Genomic DNA, 13530 nt, shown 5'->3' with positions numbered 1-13530 from the left:
AAAGGCGATTGTCATCAGGAAAATCTTAGGTCCGCGTTGGACACCAAGGAAATGAGAATGGAAGTTATTACGTTACGGAACAAGGGACGAGGGAGAGGGTGGCGCTTGACGTTATCGAGTATTCGATTCCCTTTAATACCAGATTCATTAGACTTTTATCTGATCAAAGGACTGCTGGCTACTACGTTGTTACAGCTATCCGCTAGCGAAAAGAATGTTACGTCTAAATTATACTGCATTTACAACTACCCTTCCCTCTCTCTATCTCTCTCTCTCTCTCTGGAAAAATAAGGAAACTGTTACGATTTAACCAACTTGGTATAACGAAATAATTTCCATAAAAATTGTTGACCTTTAAGCATAATCGAACGTTACGTGACCAACGTGAGCAACGAATTTACATGAGAACACGTGTGTATTATCGGTGGTGAATTTTTCATCGAGTCACAGGGAGGCGTTAAGATCGATTATAAATCCCCGGAATTCTGGCCCAGTTCAATGGAAGCCGAGATCGCGAACCGACCAGCGAAAAGTGATGGTAACGTTGACGGGAGGCGAGCTGTTTCTGTGGTAGTGAAATGACGTTGCGGGAAATGAGTCTCGTAAAACAATCCTAGACACGCGAACGCCTCGAGAAAGTGGCTCGATCGTGGACTCGCTTCTTGAAACGTACGTTCATATCATCTTTGTCCAGTGTCCTCGACGTTAATTAATGTACCGTCGATTTATCTTTGTGATTCTCGCGTTGCATGTCCCTGCCGTCCTGCATAAATTTCAGATTATGAAACTCACAAAAACTGAAGCTTTTTTTCGCGAGCTAAATGTTTACGCGAATCCACGAAAGAAGAAGAAGAAGAAGAAGTTTGAAGAAGCAAGGATGGTTCTTAATGTACGAAAGTCCATGCGTAGACACGCGTGCTCATCCGTTACGGTATTTCGTCGCTACAACGCGCGTTTCTTCTCGGGCCAAGTACCAAGAACCGACGAAATAAAGATGAATTTTTAAACGGTCAATTTGTACATCATTTTTCAGAAGAATGGCCATCCTAATAGCCGAGGGTAGACGCGAGCGGACAATGTTCATCCTTGATTTACAATTTGGAAGAAAACCTTCCAAGAAAACTTTACTCGTTAACCCTTTCTTTTGACAAAATATAACTCGTGAATCAAAAAGAAATCTGATTAAAAAAATCTGACAAGTTCCGATAGAAATTCCTGATAGAAGCGAGACCAGTGTATTCGACAAGGTTCCTTTTCAGACAGGCTCGAAATATCGAGACGAATAAACGTAGACTGTAACATGGAGGCAATCGTATAGCTCGGTAGCGCGACGTGTCAGCCGTATTCAGGCGCAGCACGAGTAGCTATCCGCTTCGCGATTCGATGCAGGAGGCCAGCAGTCGATTTGCGATCACGAGCTCTTCGTGATTTCACTGCTCGTTGGATGTCGACCAATCGAGAGCGAGGTAACGCGTCGAACGATCGCGAATCGACGGAAAAGTTGGAACGGATATTTATCAAGGGAACAATCGCTTCGATGCGATGGAAAGGAATCGTGATAGCGGCCCGGCACGATGAATGCCTAATTAGATGATTAATCGTTCAATAGCCAGCTACAGCCCGCTTATCGCTCGAGCGTGCTTTTCGACGGCAACAGACGACCGCACGAAGCCTAAATCACATTCACCTTAGGATCATTTTTTTTCTCGCTTTAAACGGCCATGAACGCGATCAAATTCGAGGGAAGGTTTGTTGAAACTGTACCTCGTCGATCGGCGATCTCTTATTATATAGCCAGAAATTATGACCTGTCGGGGTTTCCACCGCGTTAGCGTTTTAATTGTTTTGCCAACATTTCGCAAACATTACGGTTTACTTGCTGCAGGACAATCGAAACACACCTAAAGTATAATATATAGGTACTACGGTTTCGTCAACCAAGATGCAGCTTAAGCTGTTTATTCGAAGAAAAAAGAGCGAAGGATCAAATTCGTGGAGGAACAATAAGCGAACGATAAATTATCGGAATTATCGCGAGTGGTTCGATATAGAGGAATCTAGTTGTTCTCTCGATGCGTTTGTCCGTCGCGGCTGATTGGCCGCGTTTGTTTCAGCCCGGCCTGATTGCATTCCGCCGGAAACGGCAAACAAATGACAAACAGGGCTACCTTATCGTTAATTGGCGGAGGCGAGAGGAGGCGAGAGCAGGCAAGAAAAGAGTCAAGGAAGACTTGCGGAATTATTATGGCGCTGGTCGAGCAAGGGGTAGAGGGAAACAGGAGGCTGGAAGAAAAGGGCGAAGAGGAAAACCGAAGAAGGAGCGGAGACGATTGTTCGTACTTTCTGTTATCGGATTTGCATGGCCGCGTGCAGCTATTCGAGAGGGTATTGTTGGCATTTTAATTCATACAGCACAGAGAATCGATCACGTCCAGTCGTCCAATAACCGAACGGCAGGATATTTACCGTCCTATGACGCCACGATAAACACTCGATGATTTTTCTCTACCGTTTCCTTAAATCATCCATCAAGCACGTTTCCATCCCTTACGGAGTAGCGCGATATCGTGACTAATTAACTCGCAACGCTCGGTCAATACCACCGTCGCACCAAGTGATCGTTTCATTACTCGACAAGCGTCGGCTTCGTTAGGAAAAATTCAAAGCGCCTCGAAACTGTTCGCGTGACTTCCAAACATACTACGGCACATGTCATGTTCCTATGCAAAACGTGGCTACGCCACTGAAAATTATTGAAATACTGTGTCACTCGAGAAATCCGATGCTTAAACGTTCTTAAATTCATCCCCCAAATGGTTCGACGACAGACCGGAAATTTTCAAGCATTCCATAGTAAGGTAAAGCACGATTTATTATTCCCAAGAGGGAAGATGCTTTTAATTGAGACTGTCCGGGGGTGGAAGCACCGTAAAAGGTAAAAGAAGGAGAAGAAGAAGAAGAGGAGGAGGAGGAGGTGGGATCGGAGGTAGCAGGAGTCTCCCGCAAAACGAGAATGGACTGACCTACCTTAGGATCATCCGATCTATTCATACTCCTTATTCAATCGCGTTCTCTCAGGATGCGAGACAAAAGCAGCGATGAAACAGAACCTCTCTGTCTCCCTTGGCCCTTCATCCCCCGCACGCCACTCTGCGCGTATGTTTCTTTGGCTTTGTCTCCTCTCGGATACGACTTCCGGTGCCGCGGCTAGACGCAACCCCTCAATGGGATGATGCGTCTTTGAAACGCGTGGTAGCTGGATTCCGCGATTATTCCTGTGGTTTCCCCGTGATCGACCCCTCTTCTCTCTTTCTACTTCCTATCAGTTTCAAAAATTTCCTGTCTCTTTACTAGCACAATGCTTTCGAGAACTTGAGGCTGATTCGATTCAACTACGCCTGACGGATCGTAGAAACTGATATAATACTAGACCCTAGATTTCGCATTGAATGGGTAACGGTAAAACAGATCCTCCTTTTACATTTTTCAGTTTAAACTTTAATACCGCAATTGAAAAAATAACGTATATAGTCCTGACACGTCCCTCCTTTTTCACCTCTTTCCCTCCGTGTCTCGTCAGAGAGTCCCTTCAGCACGAAACAGGAGGGTAAGTTGGTGGATGGATGGTCTATTGTTTCGCCGACTCGTGAGTCAAGCGTTAACGGATTTTGTCTTACAGATTACTGAATCCCTTGAAAGTGGCTGCTGTCGTCGGTGCGTGGCAGACCGTGGGAAGCGAGCTTTATTATAAATCGCGAACACGATATAAATCATCCCCCGTGTAACTCGCCCCCTGACAAATACCTTCTACATTGTACGATCGAAATTATCTGAAAGCATTTCCTCGTTACAAAACGTCGATTGTTTATGAAACTTTTTCATCAAATTGGTATGCATGAAATCGTGAAGAGGGCTTTCGAAAATGTAGGCCAACTATCGAAACGGGAATGCCTGCACCCTTTGTCCCCGAGGCTGAAGTGAGCCATCGATGTCAAAGTATTGTGACTCGAGGGAGACATCGGGCCGATCGTGCGCAGCCGTCCTTCATCGGTTCGGCTGGTCGAAAGTCGTCGGTAAAAAAGTTAACCGCGCACTGCCATTCAGAATATAACAATAAATTAACGTTGGCTCGCTGTACGGGCCAATCTTTTGTCCACCGAGCGATGCCTCATTGTTAACCGGCAAACAAAGGGAGATCGATCCACGTTCTTGTCGGGCAAATGGTTCTTTGACCGTCCGAAAACTATTGAAAACGTAGACGAGTTGATGATTAAAAAATTTCTGCGAACGCACTTTACAACTCTGAGAAAGCTGTCTGCGAGCAACCAAGGTACGAGAAACATGGTGACACCGGCGAATGGGCGGGACTTTTAAAAACAGATAACCGAGAAGGTGGAGGCGGAGGACGAGCAGAGTGACTAGACAATACGGAAAAAGAAGAAATGATATCGACGTTGCGAGTGCGCCAGCGCGAGAACCGCCTACTAGTGTTCACCAGTGTCGTTCGGACGACAGAAACGATATCAGAAACGATGACACGTTCAGGGTACATACGTAACAATGTTATCAGAAGCATACCGCAATGATTATGCGACTGTGTCCAATTGAATTTTTACAAGCGATAACGAGCAACGTCGTTAAATTTCCTTCGATGCTTCGTTCCGAAGCGTCTCAAGTAGACTCGCTTCAACTTGGTTAAAACTACGATTTCACCCATGTCGAATAAGATAATTATTTTGAAAAAAACTGCAATTTGTAGGTTTTTTTTTTTTTTACGTGCTGAAACCTAGCAATAACGAATGGAAATTGAACGAGCTGGTCACGCAATCAGTTTGGTAAAAATAAAGCTTGTCGAATTACTGACGGCAGGTATCACGGGATCGCGAATAGGAAAGACAAAAGCTCGTTTCGAAACGGCAATCTTGAAAATGAGTTTTATATAGTCTCATGCCGCGGTATGCTTTTATAGCCTCGTCGAGTAAGTTCCGCGGAAAAGCTCGTAATGTCTTGCGTTTTAATACGGCCGTTTCTAGAGTGCGACGAAATAGCCTCCCTTTTCGAAGTGTTTTTACCATTTATGCTAAATCGTATCCATTTGTTCGGCGAAATATCATTCTTTTCGTCGTTAGAATTTTCTACTATTATAATACTTCAGCTATTTACATTGTTGGAAATATTAAATCATAGGCACGCGAGCAATTCTCCAAATTATATAAAATTTAATGAAGAAATTAGCAATCACAGATCGTGTCAATAGTGGTCCCCATACCAAAAGACATAGATCCAACCCCGAAATCATTTTCAATCGTACACTCTCCACAAGGAAAATATAATAATGAAAAAATGATAGCTTACTCACCCTGTGCCAATCTTCTAGCCACCGGCTTGGATCTCATCGCTGCACGGCGGGTGGCAGATTCGTAAACAAAACACTAATTGTAAGAACCCTGACAGTCCTCCGAGCCATGCGAGTTTATGCACGATCGCAGATTATCCTGTCGATTATTTCAGTCTATCCCACTCCGTAGCCCCTTTCGATAAAGAACAGTTCGATAAAGCACAATCCTCCTCCTTTTCTGGCTGGTCCTCTTTGATCCCTCTTCGATCAGACGGAGGATGGTCCGAAACGGACGGGTGACGATGGTAGCTCGAGCCGGACACTGTGGAGGGTGCACAAAGAGTCCATTCCGGCGCGCGGTTTCCGGTACACCGGATATCCTCCGTGATCCGACGGCAGTCCGTTCGACTGGGATCCTGACGTGCGTTGGGATCTGTCCTCCGACAGTGGAGGCTTCTCCTGTCCTCCGCTTCTCCTGTCTCCTCCTCCTCCACCACCTCTCCTCCTCTTCCACTCCCTCCAATCTCTTTTTCTCTCTTCCTTCACCCTCCTTTCTCACCCTTCTCGCTTCTTCCTCCTTCCCTGTCACGCTCTTTGCTCCACTGCTAACTCTGCCGCCGCGCCGTTACACCACCGCTTCTTCCACCCCCTTCTTTCTGCCTCTTTCTCCTCTTCGTGTTACTACTACTACGAACACTACCACCACGTCTACTTCGCCTCCACCTCCGCCTTCTGCCTCCTGGCCTGGCCTTCCCCACCTGCCGAGTCGACCTGCTCGCTTCCCCACCACCAAGCCTCTGCTGTCCACCAATGATCAGCCGCTGTCTCTCCAACGCGTTCCTCTCTTCCTACGAAAGCGCAACCTCTCGTTTTCTTCCTTCCCGGGTTTCTCTCCTATCGGAAACTCCGTCTCGCAGAGGGTTCCGCCAACTCCAATTATCTATCACCCTTCGGATAAGATGACACTTGATTTTCGATGATCTTTCAGCTTCAGATAGAGAGAAACTTTGTAGAGATTCGTTGACAGACCATTGGAGATCGAGGGACCAACGAGGCTGGACCTCCCAAGCGGACTTTTGGACACGTAGCATATGTTGATGTAGTTTGTATACGGTTCGGTTTATCAGTGTTTATGGACGGTTCGAAGAATTCGTGCCCGACGGTGCTACTTTTTCGATAACTCTTGTAATGTGTCCTTTGTAAGGTTTTAAGCATCTTGGAGGCTCGCGTTCCCCGCTCCTCGGACGGGTTATCGGATGCTGCGTTTAGGGTTGCGTTCGCCTGGAAACATGAACTTTGACGCCTGTTCCTATAAAGTTCCAAGATCTCTCTTAAAGGATGCTGTGTCTGTCCATGTTGTGTGGGTCGTTCTTGACGATGTCTTGGTAAGGAACAGGTGTTCAACGGGTTCGATCCCTTTCGCTGACGTTGCTGATCACTAATTCACCACTCTTTCCCTATGTGCCGAGTCGTTATCGCTGGATGTTGCTGACGTGTAGTCTGTACCGGCTCGATACGAAGTATCCAACGTGTGCACTGATTATAAACATTCTTGTCTGATAATTTGGTTATGTCTCGCCCCTTGCTCAAGTTCAACTTTCAAGCCGCGATACTCTCGGTCTTGACATCCCCGAAACTGATCGGAACTGTGGAAGGGTTTACGAACCACGTTGCCGGAAACACGTGGCGACGAGTGGCGCCGAATCGACGCGACGCGACGCGACGCGACGGAAGTTACACTTTCAGCGACGCGAACACTGTTGCGCGAAGATCGATCGATCCACCCTTTGTTCGATCGATTACGCGGGACGACGAGTCTCGTTTGATGCCGTGGATCGTGTGACGGATCAGCTCGCGACACGTTTTGCAGAAAGATGTAAATCGGGCGGAGGGAATGCCAGCGGAGACGAGGCGCGTCGACTTCGAGGCTTGGCTGGCAACTCGCTTCGCACCGACACTTCGACTTTGCATTTCTGGCTGCGTTCTCGCTCGACTAGGCGCCCCTCTTCTCCATCTTCGTCGCACCTGAACGCGACCTCCGACCCCACGGACGGTGGTTCGTCGTGAAACGCGCCCGCGCACCCTTCCGAGCGCAGCTCCGCCCTGCTTCTTCTTTGCCCTTTCGAAGCCGGCGTCGCCGGCACCTCTTCGCTCTTTTTCACGCGTGTTTCCATCGGTACGCGCGCTACCTACGTGAAAACGTGGCACGCGCGATGAAAGAAAAAGCAGTTCACTGAAAGCGCGACTCAAGAATTTTCTCTTTTTTTAATTTTATTCTCATCGTCCCCCGTACTTCTCCCTCGTAACGCCTCGTTTACCGAAGGGGTGACTCTTTTTTCCCTCGCGACCCTTTTTCTTTTTCCAAGATTTATCGGGAAATCCGTAAAGTATCGGAATTATATCACTATTTTCGATTTTTTCAACGCTTCGTTAGAAATGCCTATGAGGTGGACAGATTGCAGGTAGCCATTATTTTAATGAGAACTACGTGCGTCTCGCGTGATTCGCTTATTAGCGACGGTTCGACCAGAGGATCTTGGGTTTCGAATCGCTCGTAATACACGACGCGTGAGTGCAGAAATATCACTAGCCGCAGCTCGACAATACGGGCCAACGTTTATTTTCATCCCCGAGAATCGTAAAACATCGTGGAGTAATCGTTTTTGTTAAAAACTGATTTCAGTTCGATACTCTGCGAGCAAAGCGTTAACAAACACGTAGAAATTCTTTTTCTTCCGTTCCTTATTCCAACTTTCAGTTCTCATTTCTCGCACAACCAGCGAGAACTGTTTCGCATAGTTTCATCCGACCCCAAGCTCCTTTTCCTCGCTTCGTTCTCCGCTTCGAATCGCCATCCTGCAACCTTTCTCTCCGACTTTTGCCTCATCTCTCGCTTTCCTCCTCCAATAACCGCCTCCTTCATCCGCGAGACTTTCTTTGTTTCTTACTGCACGTGCTCCACCCGCGTCTGCAGCCGCATAAAAGCGCGAACCGAGAGCAGCGGGTAGGATATACACGACTTCGTAAGACGTTGTTCATGTTTAAACGGATATAGTGTTTCGTGCGCGGATTCACGCGCGTGTGCGAGCCGCTTCGCGTTGCGTTACGCTCGCTAACACGGGCCAGGTGTTGGCGACGGTCAAACGGAGAGGGTGAAAAGGTAGGTAAAGTACATGTATGCGTACGTATCCAGCTTCTCTGCGCAAATTGAATACGTGCCTGTCAAGAGTGTCGTGCAAACAGAGGCGAACTTTTTGCACGGACATATTTGAACCGGAGCGCAACAGTTGCTTTGAGCAATCTCGTTCCCTAAACATGTCGCGCGTAATTATCGCGACAATGATATTTCCAAGCGAATTTTGATCGAACCTTTTCCTAAACTAGTTATACCGACCTCCCTGCTACTCCGTCTATTCAAATTAATCTCCAATTAATCTCACTCTCGACAAGCTTAACCTCTGTTTATTCCACCCTACGTACGTAAACAGACGAATTTACCCGAAGCATACTTATTTATCGCCTGATCGACGAGGCGACCGGTAGGAATTTCCGATCGAAAATTGAACCGTTTCGGTGTTATTGGACGTAAACGGATAGAAATATGTGTCAGTTAACGCAGGAAGCTAGGGAAAGGTAAAGCGAAGGGCGAGAAGCTCGAAGACCAATCTCTAGGGTAGTTGTACAAGGCTACTTGAGATCTCGAAATCTATAAAGAGAAGGAGGAAGTAGATTTGGCCACTTCTGAGCGAAAGGAGAGATCGCTTGCGGGGGGTAGAGAGGTATAGGAAAGTGCCGCTAACGGATGACGTATATTAGGGATACTCTGGTCGAGTAAGGCAGCCGAGGATACCCAGGACCCTCCCTGTCCTTTTGCTAGCTATAAAAACCACTCGCCTTCCTTCTCGACCCTTAGCTAAAAGGCCAATCCGCCCTACCACCCTTATCGATCCACAAGAAACGGGCGTTCGGTTACTCTTCGGCTTGTGGACTCGACTTCTTGTACGCGACCACCCCCACACCCTCTTTACCACTGTAATTAACGATCTTCCAGTTTTTTCCATCGTTATGACGCGTTAAAACGCTTCTTCCTAAATCGTTCTATAAATTCTCCTTTCGTGCCAGCCCCAATTAAAATTTAAATTACTCTCTTCAACTCGCGATCCTGTCCGACTGAAATGATTATGAAACTAGAGACGAAGTTGACTAATAAGCGGAGCGACATGAATTTGTATTTCGACTATGGCTCGACTACAAGGAAATTACGGTCCAAGATGTTTGTACAGCTCTCGGTAGATCGAAAGAACGATTAAAAGTTACGAAACTTGGAAATTGCCGGGCGTGAAAAGCTTCAACTCGAAAGGAAAATACTACGGAGCATTTTTCAACGAATCGTCTTTTTCTTTCGTTGCTAATCGATATCGCTTGAGACATTACCTGACGAAGATTGTAGAGAAGGAGGTTTACAGGGGCTCTTACATCCGCCCCTTTTTCCGCCCCCGTACGACTTCGCGGAAGCATGAAACTCCCAAATGCTTGTCCATCGGTCTTGTGCTTAAAAGTTTTATCGCCCGCCTCTCCATATTCATCGCGCGAATTTCTATTCTCTCTCTCTCTCTCTTTCTCTTTGCTCTCCAACTATCATGCCAAGCGACGTGTTTTTCAATTACGCGAACGTTTTAAACCGCGAGATCTCTGGGATCGATTCGAGACTTGTAATTTCGCGATGCATTATTAGTTGACCGAGGGCATTGCAGCGGCGGTAGATTATGAAATAATGCTCCTCATGCGTGTATGCGCGATTATCTAAAAAGTATCTTTGAATAAGAAGAATGAGCTTTTACTCTTAACATCCATTAACATAGAAGTTCAAGTACCGCGGGCTATGTAACTTCTTACTCCTTTTTTTTTCTTTCTCTCTATTCGAGTGCGTGACGCATAGCTGTGCAGATCGTAAGAGGGATAGCATACCGAGCAAGACGAATTGAATCGCGTTTACCCGCGTCAAAGCGGCTTGCAATTATTGCTGAGAAAGCAAGGTAACCACGATGCAATTTTTATTCCCGAAGATACGAACAAGACCGTCGCTATGTTGGAATAACATGCTCGTTGGAATTCAAACGCCACGAACGTGGCAGTGAAAAATAATATTAACGATATTAATTGATGCATCGCGAGATTTAAGCATCGTTCGAGTCGAGCGTTTTCCATAGCCGATGGCGGGCACCACGAGAGGGTGAGAAAGAAAGGGGAAGGGTTGCGAATAAAGTGGGAGAAAATTGTGATGGAGGTAGAAAGAGAAGGAGGCATGTCGTGCAGCCTATATCTAAGACGGTCGCATGTCATATCAGCAGTCATCGGACTGGGATATAGGTATGTCTGTATAATGCCGCGATAGTACCTCGACGGTGCCCCTGTGTGTATATTACGGGGATTTAGCTCGAGGGCCCTCGCATGCTCGGAGACTGATGTGACCACGGAGACCGCCTCGTCGAGACATGCGAACTGACCTGTACGACAAACCCTCTATCGCTTTCTCAGACCACAAGGAAAAGAAAAAATATATATGTATATCATAAATGTTTTCGATCTCCTTGGATACTTTCCTCGTGTCCATTCTGAAAATGTTCCCCCTCTTCGCTACTAGGTTTGCAATTATTATAGATTTTTATTAAAATTCTTAGATCAATGAAAACCTCGTTTATCGAAGTAACAATGAATTCACCTATTTTTTACCATCCTTTCATACGGAAAGTTCTCGAAGGAGAATACGAGTGAAAATATCAGGAAGAATCGGTCTATGATTTCCTTCGCCTTTCCCTTCGTCATCTCTAGCGAATTAAGTACCGTTTTCATTCTGTCGTTAACATATCTGATTGTTCAATAATCGCGCAGATATACGCGTTGGATATTCACGTTACAATGTATATGAATGAGGGTGGCGTGTATCAGCGGCAAAAAAAGTAGGTTGCCTGGCAGGCTTGGCCAAGCCCGTGCAAAGATTAAAAGCTTTTGATGTTTCGTATTTAAATTAACTCGTTATCCCGGATCCTTGAACCAACGTCCGCGAAATCGCGAAACGACCGCACTTGCCACACCCGACCAGTGTCTTGCCCGCGTAATTGCATCGTATTCCAACGTTAATCTAACGTGAGCGTCGCGATTTTATTTATACACGTTTACCTACGGTAGCTCGTTAGAAAAATTCTTTCGTTAAACGCAGCCGTAAATTATAAATTTCCACGATGATTACGCGACCTACAGTCCCTGAATAGCTGTACTAAACTAAATCGGAATGATTAACGAGACGACCTTTATAACATAATAAGTTTCTATTGCGAACGAAACAAGGGTGATCAAAGCGATAAAGTTTTCGATCTAAAGCAAGATGCGATACTTCCTGTTGGTTTTTAAAGGAATTGTGTGTTAAAAGAAAAGATAGTTATGTTACATGACACGAAACGACAAGGTTTTCAGTTATTTTAACAGCAGAAATTATGCGCGTTCAATAAGATGGTGGACATAGAAACATGGCGTGACTTCTGTGTTCCAGGTCAAGACAATATATTTCGTTATTATATTATTACGAGACTGGATGGCAAGCAGAATTATATATTTATCGTCTGAACATTATTTTCATAATATCGCATGGCAGCTCGTATAACCGTGAGCAATGTAAAGATTTATTTAAATTTGTGTAACAGAAATTAAATAACGTTCCAACTATCGGAACGGTGGACCGTGGACCAGAGATTTATTTCCTTGTCTCTAATAGCTTATGGCGGAGAATCAACATATGTCACCGTATCATCGATTTTTACACACGTTTCGGTTTACATCTGCCTACGAATGCAACTGGTCGACAGACGGAAATAAATTTTGCCTTGGTCCACGACAAAACGTATCATTCAGCACAAAGAAATACGTGTTTGATAAATGTCATAACCCTACCTTACACGATGAACGAAGACTGCCTGCAACTGCCCACGCGCCATGTTCCTCCACCTCGATTGTTTCCGCTTGTTCCCATGAAAATCGCGACACGGGAGGATTCATCAACACTAATTATCGGGTAAGAGTAAAACATTTCACACTACAAATGACAGAACGTAATAAAATCACCGACTGGTTACGATAATTTTGTGTCACACGTGTGGTTGCTTTGCAATTGTTTTACCGCGTAAAGAACACTACGCGAATCAAACACCGTGTTAAAAATGGCTATAAAATAAATTATAAAATTTTATTTATTATATGTATTATAATATACGTACATTCAATAAATTTCGTGATTTTTTTAAATAGTAATTAAAGTAATCAAAGTAATCAAAGTAATCAAATATAAAGAAAAGTAAATAATTCCAATTTAAAATGATAGTCGCATTGACTCGCGTAGTAGCTAGCTCGATCTTCTGTTAACGTCACTCCCAATATTTACGCGGTAATCTTCTATAAGTGTGTGATAAATTCTATTTTCTTAGTTTTAAAGTATTTTCTTAGTGCAGTGTAACCCTTCCCCGTGTCGCATAAACGAAGCAAGGAAGCAATTTAGAAGAAAACTACTTTGAATAATCATCAATGTCTGACGATACTTCGGATGAAGGTAAACAATTCTATATCTTGGCACGTGCGTTTTTCACCTTCATCACTTTCATTTCCATTACGTAACCTTACGTTGCGTCAAACATATCAACGTTTACAATTATTCCATTCTCAATTCACTGATAATAGACAAAATATTTATCGATTATTATCATAAATGTGAGGTTATGTTATCGCTGCGCTATCAATCGCGATCGATCCACCAGATGATTAATCTCGTATCATTCAATGGCTTGTCAACAATAACAAAGTCGACAGTTATATTCTATTCGCGATTGTATATATAAGATTTTAAGATTTAATATATTTTCTTAACAAAGAGGCCCTTCGCGAGGGTCAGTATGATAAATGATATACATTTACGGGATACGGAAAGGTAATATCAGAACAGTTTCAGTCTGCCGGCTCGCTAGTTAGGGTTAAAGGTTAGTCGAAGCTCGAGAGAGCTTTGTAGCGAGAATTTGATTGGTAATCCTTGGCGTGGTACTCAGTCAATCGTTACCCCTTGTCATATTACCAGGCTCGTACAGACGTTCGCGTATTCCTCCTCGTCAACGTGTGTGCGACTCCGACCGCGGGCACACACATAGACG

At 45.0% G+C, this 13530-nt stretch overlaps 2 protein-coding genes across 3 annotated transcripts in view; one reads left to right on the top strand and one right to left on the bottom strand.

Annotated features, from left to right (window-relative positions):
* LOC114876584 (transcription factor hamlet-like) overlaps positions 1 to 12493 on the bottom strand; it is a 59070-nt gene extending 46577 nt beyond the window's left edge. Inside the window, exon 1 of one of the 2 annotated variants that reach the window (XM_029188247.2) lies at positions 12287 to 12493. Coding sequence is in view for 1 of the 2 variants with exons in the window: in XM_029188243.2 (XP_029044076.2) it covers positions 5360 to 5396 (37 nt within the window). In the remaining variant the exon portion in view is untranslated. Of the gene's footprint in view, positions 1 to 5359; positions 5789 to 12286 lie in introns of those variants that run through there. The other variant, XM_029188243.2, reaches the window with a different exon arrangement.
* A 253-nt stretch (positions 12494 to 12746) lies between these two features.
* Positions 12747 to 13530, top strand: part of LOC114876569 (protein gustavus) — a 137783-nt gene continuing 136999 nt past the window's right edge. The window contains exon 1 of the mRNA XM_029188208.2: positions 12747 to 12938. Within this exon, the coding sequence (XP_029044041.1) occupies positions 12914 to 12938 (25 nt within the window). The 5' untranslated portion in view covers positions 12747 to 12913. The remainder of the gene's footprint in view (positions 12939 to 13530) is intronic.

This window comes from Osmia bicornis, chromosome 12, assembly GCF_907164935.1.
Source record: "Osmia bicornis bicornis chromosome 12, iOsmBic2.1, whole genome shotgun sequence".
In the NCBI taxonomy this organism is placed as follows: domain Eukaryota; kingdom Metazoa; phylum Arthropoda; class Insecta; order Hymenoptera; family Megachilidae; genus Osmia; species Osmia bicornis.
Note: the sequence above shows the minus strand (reverse complement) of the source record. Positions and strands in the feature narration are given on the sequence as shown.